Source organism: Platalea leucorodia, assembly GCF_965183815.1.
Source record: "Platalea leucorodia genome assembly, chromosome: Z".
Classification (NCBI taxonomy): Eukaryota; Metazoa; Chordata; class Aves; order Pelecaniformes; family Threskiornithidae; genus Platalea; species Platalea leucorodia.
This window is the reverse complement of record NC_138858.1, coordinates 94,314,679-94,325,410: the sequence shown is the minus strand read 5'-3', so window position 1 is coordinate 94,325,410 and position 10,732 is coordinate 94,314,679. Positions and strand designations below refer to the sequence as shown.

Here is a 10,732-nt window from a genome sequence, read left to right as displayed (position 1 = left end):
GCCCCTCCTCGCACGCCCGACGGGAGGGCTGGGCTGAGCCCAGCGCTGGCTCTGGCGGCAGAAACAGAGCCAAGGAGCATGCTTTCGGTGTGGTGCAGCAGAAGGGGGGATGAGCCGCTGCGGCCCTTCCTGGTGTAGAAATCCCCAAATTGCTCCCGCTCGGTAGGGAAGCGCTCAGCCCCCAGGAAGACACACAGCCATGCCCAGCTCATCACGGTGACGGCCGGGCACCTGCTGTGCTCCGAACGGCTTGGTCGCAGCAAGTGGGCATCCAGCCTTTGAGCACTGTATGGAGGAGGCCTGTAGCATTGCTGGTTTTCTCTGTGGGGAAACTGAGGCACGGGGCAGTTGCAGTGGCAGAACCAGCTGCCTCGAATCCTTCTAGGGCTCTGTCTGCTGGGCCCTGCTGCCTTTCCTTCCCTGGAGAGGTTTCTTTCTCCTCCGAGCTGTTGCTATTTGCTCTGAAATGACAGCGGGATTCCCACCCTCCTGCTACATGCAGGTCTGAAAGCTCTTCTCTCTCTCTCATCCCCAGCGAGTGCACTTGACCCCGCACCCCAACTAGCACAGCAAGAGGGCGAGCAGGAACCTTCCTGATTATTTTCTCTCTCTCTGTGTTTCCAGGTGTCTGTGGATATCAGCAGCGGTGCAATTCGCGTAGCGGTGCTGGAGGGGAGCAGCCAGCGTGTCCTCATGGAAGGGAAACTCACGCACAAGATCAACACAGAGAGTTCCCTCTGGAGCCTGGAGCCGGGGAAGTGCGTTTTGGTAAGGGTGGTCCATGCCAGCCGTGTCTCTGCATGCTGGCTTGCAGCTCCGCTGGGCTCGACCGGGAAAACTGGGGCAGTTGGAAGTTTGAGCCAGATCTGGATGTGTCTGGCTCTCCCCACCTAACATCTGTCTCGCTTTGCCCTTGCCTGTGTGCCGTGCCCTGCCTCCAGCTCCTGAGCTGCCCCTGCGGGTGAGCGGCAGCAGCGTGGCGGGGTGCTGGCAGAGCAGCACAGCCATCGGGTCGGGCGCGGAGGGTCCCGAAGCCCCAGCCTGCGGTGGGGGGAGTATGTCTGTGACCTAGAGGTGGTCGCTCTCCCCTGATCCTGGCACGCAGGGTTTGCCAGTGGAGAGGCTGTGGCACTGCATCGCGGTGCCGGTGCTGCGCACCCGTCCTTGCCGGCTTTGCCCTCTGGCTCTCCTGGCCCTGGTCCTACCCCAGCATCCCGTCGGATGCCTGTTCCCTGCCGTTCATTTCTGTCCTGCCTCGGGTTTCTTACTTATCCTGTTTGAAGTAGTCACTGTGGCTACTTCTCCATTTGCCCTCAGCACGCACCGTGGCTTGCTGCGTGCCTGCCACCCCAGCGTCACAAATCTTCCCTGTCGAGGTGGTTTGAGGGCTGTTGCCGCCCAGCAGTGCATTCCGGTGGGTTCCCAGCCTCGTGGCTGGTTTCTGGTGTGCTCCAGATGGCCAGGCTGAGGGTGTGAGTTCTGCTGTGCCAGGGCTGTGCCCACAGCTGAAGCTGTCCTGGGGGTTGCATTGCTGCCTGTCAGCCTGGGGCCTCGAGTGTCAAACAGTTGCCAAACTGCTGTGCAAGTTTTGGGGCCAGGATTGTGCTGGGAGCGGGGTTTTGCCACCTGTGGCCATCTTCACCCTCTCCTTTTCCACCCGGAGGCTTTCCCAGATGTGCTTCAGGAGCTCTCGAGGCTGTCGTCAGCCCCAGGAGGGGATGCTGGCTGCCTGGGTCAGGCAGGTGAGGCGGATCCTGACCCTGGGCAGGCAGCACTGTCCCTGCAAGGGAGGGAGCGGGCTTCAAGCCTTCCACCCTGTGTCACGAGGGTGGCAGCGCACCGGCACCCAAAGCCAAGCCCCCGCAGCGGTAAATGGAGTGGGAATGTGCTGCCGGAGGCAGAAGTGCTGAGGGTGGTGCGTGGGGAGGCTGCGCGGGCACCGCCTGGCCACTGCAGATCCGTATGGACGTACCCCAGGGTGACGGACCTGGTGCCAAAAGAGTGAGGTCCCTGCCAGAGAGAGGAGCTGCTCTGACTCTGTTAGGCCGTTGAAAGGATGTGAAAAAGGAGGTGGTGACATCATTAACCTGCATTTTTTAAATGGTCTTAAGCTTCTTAAAAATTAGCTGATCTGGGAAGAGAAGCAATCTTGGGAAGGAATAAACCCATTCAAGAGGAGTTGGTCCGACGGGTGGCTGCTCTGCGGTGCGGATGGGAGTCCCTGGTGGGTGTTCCCAGGATCAGCAAGGGAGGCAATGTTTGTTAAATACCGGGCGCCGGAGGAGGATGGGAACAGCGCGCGGGTGGAGCGAGACTCGGGGCCTTCTGGAGCGGCCGCAGGCAGCACGGGGAGCGGTCCCATTACCTCCAACCCTAGAGCTGGGTCTTGCCTCAAATTAGCACGAGCACGGGGTTGTGAGGATCTCCAGCTGGCTGCCAACATATTGATGGTGGGATGAAATTTCTCTTGAAGAATTGTAAGGTAACTGGAGCAGAGTGAGTAATTCTCGCCCGAGAGCATCTCCTTTTCCCGTGCGCAGAGTAGCCAAAAGTGGTTTGCGACTCCTCCCGATTCATTCATCAGGAGACACCCAGCGTGTGTTAGTGAACTGCTTCGTTTGGCGCCTGGGAGGGGACTGGGTGGGAGCCGTTGGGGTTTGGTTGGAGGGCTGACGGGGCGTATGGGCCTTCTCTGTACCCAAGTTTGTGCATCCACTTGTTGTGTGCTCCCTGTGAACTCCGAATGCAGCGGTCGGGAACGTCTTTGTCCTGCAAGGTGTTGCAAGGTGCCACCTGGCTTCCCTCCCTGGGACCCAGGGGACGGCATTCCCCGGCAGCGTGGGGATGCAGCTGAAACTGAACTCACCCGGTGCCAGCGCCGGAGTCGTCCGAGGAGCTCCTGACTGCCTCGGTTACGGCTTGGGGCGCCTCAGCGGCTCTGTCTGGAGAAAAACCTGTGTATGCTTGTGTCCTCGTGCTCTGTGAGTGAGGCAATCCCTGCGGGCAGAGCTTGGATCCGTGCGCCGAGGAGGGGAAATTTCTCCTGCTTGATATTGTCCATCTGGGAGAGTCCCAGTTCCATGCAGAGAGGCCGTTGAGTCCCGTGCGCTCTTGCAGGACACATCAAGCATCATCAAGATCCCTGTGCTCTCCAGGCTGCTGTTACAGCCGCCTTCCATCGCCTTGGCTTCCCCTGCCCCCTGCTCAGCTCCCTTCTGGGACAGCTGTTCCCGGGCCCTCATTAGCCGGCCTCCCTTCTCCCCCCAGCTCTTACTGTAAGAAGGTTAATTTGCCTTATAACCCCCGCCGGCGCTGCTTTCCCCATCCTGTCTGCTGTTCTTATCAATTTATCCTCTTCGCCGCATGTCTGCCCACTCTCCAGCAGCCCCAGCGCTCCCCTCTTCCCGGTGCTCAGAGACCGCTCGGCTCTGCCTTTCCCCTCCTGCTCCGCGAGGTTCTCCCTGCCGGAGCCTGGGCTGAGCACCAGCGTCTTTCCCATCTTGTCCCGGTTTGTGCGACAGCATGGCCGTGGCAGAAACCCAGCGGGCGTCATTTCGAAGCGGAGTGCTCTGCCGATGCCTGTGGCGCGTGGCGGGGGCCCTGCCCACACCTCCTCCCGCTCGGGGTCCTGTCCCGGGCTCCTGCCCCTGCCTGTGGCGCCACACCGAAGCCCCGGTCCCAGGTATAATCCCTGTGTTCTCCCTTCTCTGTCACACCCGCTCGCTTGTCAAAAGTGAGATTAAAATAGCTTCGCACGAGCTGTTTTTAGAAGTCTCCGCTGGGTGTTGTGCACAACACATTTTGGGATTATTTTCCTTGTTGAGGATTTTTTCCCCCTGTTCCCTCTCTTTTTCTCATCCTCTCCAGCATTTGTTATCCATGCTTGGGCTTTTGTCACCAAGTCCTGCCTTGAACAGCTATTACAGTCTTCGGCTTGTCATCTCGTGAGCCACGAGGCCAAGTTAATAACAATCTGCGGTGCTCTCCCTCCGCCCTGCCCTGCACACACTGCTGGAAACATCGCCTGCTTCCTCCTCCATACCCCCTAAACATCTCCCGCTGCCGTTTGGGGCGACGGCTGCTGCTGTTCCAGAAGGAAAGCAGGTGGTGAGAGGTTGTTTTTCCAAGACCTACTTATATCCCTTGGTGGCATCTCTCCAGCTCTGACAAGGTATTTAGGATCGGGGAAGAAACCTCGTGCTATGATGAAGCCCAGCACCGGCCACAACAGGCTGTGACCTTCCCGGCAGGGCGTGGAGATGTGACATGACACCGTGTCCATGCCGATGACGCCTGTCACCCTCTTCGCGTGCTGCTGGAGGATCCCTCCTGGCTGCAGACGTGCCTGCCGAGTGTCCCGTCCCTCCCACGTGCCCGTCTCCACCTGCAGTGATCCTCCTTGCGATCCAGCCCCTGTGCTTTGCTGAGGGCAAAAGGGATCAGCCCCTTCCCCTCCTGGCTGACAGCTTGCGTCTCGGCCACCGGCTTTGGGAACATGGGCGCTGCAGCACGAGGACGCTGCTGGCTTCGGATGCAGCAGCAGGGGCGTCCCCCCTGCAAGCCTCCCTCTCCTCAGGCCGCCGTTGCAGAGGCTGTTCCTGCCTCCCTGTGCACCCCAAAAGACTCAGCTGGGCTTTTACCCCTTTCGCTGTGGGTGAAGGATCTCTCTACAGCCCAGGAGGCCCTCTGGGACGCGCCAGCCTAAAAAGCAGAGACAAAGTCTGACCGAGAGCCCGGGCATGCTGCCGGGACCCGATCCTTCCTCTGGCAAGTGGCCACCAGCGTTTCTAGGACCTCAGAGGGTCGGCCTGAGCTGTCGGCTGGGAAACTTGTAGCAGCAGTTTCAAGCGCGGGCAAAGCTTTTGCCTTGTCTTGAAGTGAGAAACATCATCGGGTCGAGATTTGTCCTTGGGAAAAAAGCCCTGCTGCCTCCTGGAGCCCCCCGGGGTTGCCGGAGCGCTCCCCGGGGGAGCGTGCAGCCTCGCGCGGTGCTGTCGGTTGAGTGCCGGAGCCTTCCTCTGTGGGTGGGCGAGGGCTGGCACTCGTAGGGCGTCACCCTGCCTGGGCTGAGCCCAGGGATCTGCCACGGTCTCTTGGCCCTCCCTTACCTCAACCTTCTCACACCCAAGCACTCGGTGAGGCTCCCACCCATGTCTCCATCACCACAAGCTCTCGTAGCCTACGTGTCCAGCTCAGCGCTGGGCTGAATCAACGGAGACTGTCGGCAGAAATGTGTCTGAGAAATCATCCTGAGCCCACGCTTCCCCTCCTGGACGTTGGACCTGTCCGCGGTGAGTGCTCTAGCACCACTTCGAACCACAAAACCCAAACTCAAGGTGATAGAGCGAGCTTTGCCCTGGCCGATGGCTTGGAGGCTCACATCGGAAAGTGGGGCTCCTGCCTTGGAGCCCCCTGGAATAAAGGGGGATGAGCAAATTCCCCCGTGCGCACAAGGCGGGCTGCAGAGGTTAATTAATTATTGTTTGCAAAGCACTCAGCGCTGTAGCGATGCGCGCCGCAGAAAAGCTGGCGAGGAAATGAATAATTCTGTCTTCCCAGCAGGGTGGGAAACAGTATGCGGTAAATAAAGCCGGGGCCGTGCATGGGGCGGGGAGGAGGAAAGGATCCCTGGGCTGGCACTCACGGCGGCAGCTCCACAGTCTTTTGCCGGGGGTGGTCTGCGGATGAGGGGGATTCGGGTCTCATGGGTGTTTCCCACCTGGTCCGTGGCTCCGTGGGGCTTCCCTGCGGTCTGCTGGTGGTGGGGGACAGTGGTGGCATGCCAGGGGAGGAAGGGGGTTTGGTAGGGAAGGGAGAGGGGATGGGTTTTCCTTCGCCTGGTGCTCTGGGATGGAGGCGGGGTGACGCCTGACAAGCCATGAAGTCCTCCGGCGTCCGTTCATCCCTCTGCTGCCAGCCTGGCTCTGGTGGGGACGTACCAAGTGCGGCCTTGCTGTGCACGGTCAGCAGCGATGCCGCGAGAGCACGGCTCGCACCGAAGCCGTCACCGGGGAAGCTCATGCTTCACCGGCAGCACTGTGGGGGCATTCCTCTTGTTTCAAACCCGGAGGAGCAGCAGCAAGCCTGGAGAGTGCTCCTGCCGTAGGCTTGGGCTGGCCAGGCCTGCTGACCCATGGCTCGTCTTGCCCAACGAGGGGACAACGTTCCCGGGAAGCTTGCCGTTCCCCTGCCTGCCCACCCAGGGTTGGGAAGCCCACGAGGAAACCCTCAGCAGCTCTTCCTTCCCTCGAAAGTGGAACTGTGCAATTAAGAGGAGAACAAGCACGCCTGTCTAGCTGGAAAAACTAACGCCTTCCCCAAGCTGGAATATTTTACCGGCTCTGCTCTCCCAGAAGGATTAAGCCCCAGCCACCCCCTCCCGTATTAATTGGATCCTTTTCTTTGCACCACAGAGACACCCAGCTCCGTAACTTTAATGGCTGCCCGTGTTTTCCCCTCCAGAGCTGTTGAGCTTCCAGGGAGGTTTGAGTAAATCGTATTGTCTGCCTTTATTGATGATTTTGCAGAGAGGCCGACGAACACCGTAAATCTTCCTTGCTGCTGGGATTATTGCTAAAATAATACAGGAAAAAGCAGCCCACCCCTCCTGGCAAAAAAAGCAGCGCGTCGGGCTTCCCGGCGCGGGATGCCCCACAGTCACGCCAGCGCTCGCTGGCACCCGGCACAGCCCCTCCGGCCGTCTGGCTCCATGCAAGGCGCTGCCTGCGCTGGTGCGTTGGGCAGGCTCGCGGCTACGGCCAGCGGGTTTTGCCAGGGAGGGTGTCTGCTGGAGGCGAGGGGATGTCCCCTCTCCTCAGGCCATCCCTCTTGGGCTGGCCGACGAGCCACGGCGCCACGGGAGGCAGGTGCTGGCGGCGAGCAGGGGTGACATGGAGCGGCGGGTGACATTTTCACCTCCTTCGCCACCCACGCTGCTGCCTGCGGAGCAAGCCCTGGGGGAGCCGAGGCGAGGGCTTCTTCTGGGTTAGCGAAACGCGAAATCGCAGCCCTGCGATGCTGGGAGCCCCTGGCCCCACGCTCTGCTGGACAAGGCCTCTTCATCTGACAGGTCCCCGGGCTCTCGGCTCCTGGGTGGTTGTGGACAAGCTGGCCCGCTTCTCCAGGCCCCGTTGCTGCTGCCGCATTGGCCACGTGGTCCCGGGCTGGCGTTACCCGTGGGCAGGCCCCCGCAGAGTACGCCTGTCCCAGCCTGGAGCCACGGCGTGGGATGAGATTTTGGCCGTGCCATCCAGCCCAGAGGCTTGAGCTGGGACCGGGGTGGGATGGTGCAAAGCCCTCGGAGTGCCAAGGGAGGGAAGGATGAGCCTTTCTCCCCCTCTGCCAGCCGTGGGGGAGGACCTGGGACTCGATCGGTGGCAAGCGGGACCTCCACTCATGGGCAAGCCCCAGCCACGCTGCAGAGCGATGCATGGGCACGGCCGAGCTCAGCGCATTGCTGCCACGGAGGTGTGGGGCGGGCGGGGGGTAACGCATCCCAGGGGTGGGACGGGGGCTCCCCTCCCCGCTCTCTGCTGAGCCGCACTTTGTCCCCAGATCAACCTGAACAAAGGGGACGAGTACTGGTGGAACGCCATCCTGGAGGGCGAGGAGCAGATCGACATCGACAAGATCAACAAGGAGCGCTCCATGGCCACGGTGGACGAGGAGGAGCACGCCGTGCTGGACCGCCTCACCTTCGACTACCACCAGAAGCTGCAGGGCAAGCCCCAGAGCCACGAGCTGGTAAGTGCCCTCCGCGCCGCCAGCCCAGCCCTGCCCTGCCACACGCCCTCCGGCTCCTCCGTGGGTCCCATCTCCGGTATAAAGGGTGTGGCGTGGGGCCCGCTCCGTCTCAGAGCTCCTCCTCACACAGCGTCCCCCCACATCTCCGTTTCGGGGGTGTGAGGTTCTGCTAGTCCCTGTCATTTGCACGCTCCCGTCTTCCCCTTCCCGGCACCTTGGCAAACGCCCGTGAGCCCAGACCCCCCTGCACCGGCGATGGGCCCCGCATGCCTGTGCCTCCTCCAGAGCCAGCCCTGCCGTCTCCCCGCTGCCTCTGCTCCGGGATGAACCCACGCGGGTCTGGTTCAGCCCCACCAAGGAGCCGCCTTTCGCTGCCCATCGCTCGGGTGCTGCTGTCACCCAGGGCAGAGGGGTGCTGCTGCTGAGCCCCAAACGCCCTTTCATGCATCGGGTGGCCACACAGCCCTTGGCGCCTGCGGGATGAGCCCGTACCCTCGGTGGGGATGGTGGGGAGTACGGGCGAAGGTGTGGGGTCATCCCCATCCTGAGGGAGCCCTGTGGCCCTGTGGCCTCTTTGCAGAAGGTGCACGAGATGCTGAAGAAGGGCTGGGACACCGAGGGCTCCCCTTTCCGTGGGCAGAAGTTCGACCCCTCCATGTTCAACATCTCCCCCGGCGCCGTGCAGTTTTGACGGCAGCCAAAAATGGCCGAGAAATGAAGCGGGGAGAGGAGAAACCCACCCAAACGCCCACCCGGCACCCTTGCACCCAACACTGGCACCGGTAACCCGCTCACCAATGATATACGCTGCCGGCAGCCTTGCACTGCCTTTGCCACCCTGCACCGGCCCTGGCACCGGCATCGGCATTGGGCTCGGCGGTTTGATGTACGTGCGGGGAAACCTGGCGAATGCAGATTTACGTCCCGTCACCAAGGCAACCCGAGCGGCTGGGACCCTTCTCCTCTCCTCGCCTCACGCTGGCGACGGCTCTGTTGTTTTTCAGGAATAGACAGAGCTGGTTGGGTGACATAATTATTATTTCTGGTGGCTGAGGATGCTTCTTTTTGGGCTTCTGGGGGTGCAGCTCCCTCCCCGCCCTGGCGCAGGGCAGCTTTGCCCCTCACAGGCAGAGCTGTGCTCTCCGCAGCTCCGGGTAGGGGCAGCGGGGATGGCGGGGGGCACACGGGGAGAGAGCCTGCCCCTGCCTGCGCCCTGCCTGCGCCCTGCCTGCTGCCCTGCCTGCCTGGCACCCCCAACTCCCCTTGCCGGGCCCTGCTCCGGGGTCTCCCATGGGTACTGCGCTGCCTCTGCCCGGCCGAGGGCCCCGTCCAGCACCGCGGGGGGGTTTCTCCCGGCTTCTCCCCCCTTCAGCCCGTTGCTGGAGGGGGCCCGGGGCACACCGGAGCGCGCGCAGCCCCTCGGCGGTGGGCAGAGGCCCCGGGGTTTGCTTCCCCCTTCCTTGGGGGTCAGTGGGGAGCAGCGGGGCTGCCACCCACAACACCATTGTGGGGAGGGGGCCAGGCTGCGCCCATGAGTCCCTGCCAGGGGGCTACAGGCCTGGCCCTCATGGCCACCAGACCCCCCTACTGGTGGGCAGTAGCCCCAGAAACGTCTGGGCTTCCCTGGCACGGCACTTTGGGATCTGGCAGGGGGCACATGGTGAGCCCTGGCCCCCGCCAGGCCCAGCCTGGCTCTGGTGGCTTCCCACGGGCGCCCACCCTGGAGTGCGTGGGCTGGGGGTCCCTGGCTGTCACCCTGCCCCCCCGCTGCCCCCCTTCCCCTTGGTTTGCAATAAACGCGTTTCTCGAGCGCGGGGCCTGCGAGTGATTCGGTGCCACCGCCGGGGGGGACGCCTGTGCCCCGGCCCCCCCAGCACTGCCCCGCCTAAAGGCTGGGGACGGGGACACCCAAGGGCGTCTGCAGGTGGCCCTCATGTCCCCCCATGGGGACGGGGTCCCTCCCATGTGGTGGTGGGGGCTGGATTTTAGGGTCCTTTGGGGCATCAATATGGGATCCCTGGTGGGTGGGGGGGGGCTGGATTTTGGGGTCCTTTGTGGGTGAATATGGGATCCCCGGGGGGGGATTTGGTGGGGTGGGCGTGGGGTGCCTGGTGGCTTTGGGGGTGCCAACCTCGGGGTCTTGCCCCATTGCTCCCCACCTCCCTGTCCCCGTTCCCCCCCTAATCCCCCCCCGCGCCGGGCGCCGAAATTTCTCCGTGGCGATGCACAAATATAACCGGGCTCGGCGCAGTCCCCCACGGCCGCCCACGGTCCCCATGGCAACGGCAGCGCCAGCCGCCAGCCGCCCACCCGCGTTCGCCCCGCGCCCCGGGGTGGGCACCCGCCTGCCCGCGCCCCATGCCGCCCACCCACCCGCTCGCCCCCGGCCCCACCGCTGACGTGTGCCCACGGCGGGGCGGGGGGGAAGGACCCCGGTGTCCCCGCACCCTGGCCAGGCCCTGGGGCTGCTGGTGGCCTCCAGGGTGGCCTCTAGTGCTCCACCCCCCCAAAAAACCTGCCCCCCTAGCAAGCCTCTGGCATTGGGGGGCTTCAAGGTGCCCTTGGGGGAGGGAGATTTTTGCCCCCCCAGACCCCTGCCGGGTGTTTTGCTGAGGGGGGTTGGAGCCTGGAGGGGTTGTTTGGGGTGACACTGGGGGGGGCTCGGTGTTGGGGGGTGCAGGGGGATGGTGGAGGGGGTGGGTGTGGGGTCCTCGAGGGGGGTGCCTGGATTTTGGGGTCTTTTGGGGGGTGATGTCGGATCGGGGGGGGGGGGGGATTTGGGGTCCTCCAGGGGGGGATGTGGGGGTCTGGGTACGGGGATATTGGGGGGGGATCCCGGGGAGGGGGTCTGGATGTGGGGCCTTTTGGGGGGCAGCTGTGGGTGCTCAGGGCGGGGAGTCGGGATTTGGGGTCCTTTGCGGGGGGAGATGTGGGATGCGTGGGAGGGGGTCTGGGTACGGGGATATTGGGGGGAATCCCGGGAGGGGGT

The 10,732-nt window shown here is 63.1% G+C and overlaps 1 protein-coding gene across 1 annotated transcript in view; it reads left to right on the top strand.

Moving 5' to 3' along the window:
- LOC309603125 (nudC domain-containing protein 3-like) overlaps window positions 1–9,566 on the top strand; it is a 32,314-nt gene extending 22,748 nt beyond the window's left edge. Inside the window, exons 4-6 of the mRNA XM_082337575.1 lie at window positions 625–768; window positions 7,555–7,743; window positions 8,324–9,566. Coding sequence (XP_082193701.1) covers window positions 625–768; window positions 7,555–7,743; window positions 8,324–8,434 — 444 coding nt within the window. The 3' untranslated portion in view covers window positions 8,435–9,566. The remainder of the gene's footprint in view (window positions 1–624; window positions 769–7,554; window positions 7,744–8,323) is intronic.
- Window positions 9,567–10,732: the final 1,166 nt, after the last annotated feature.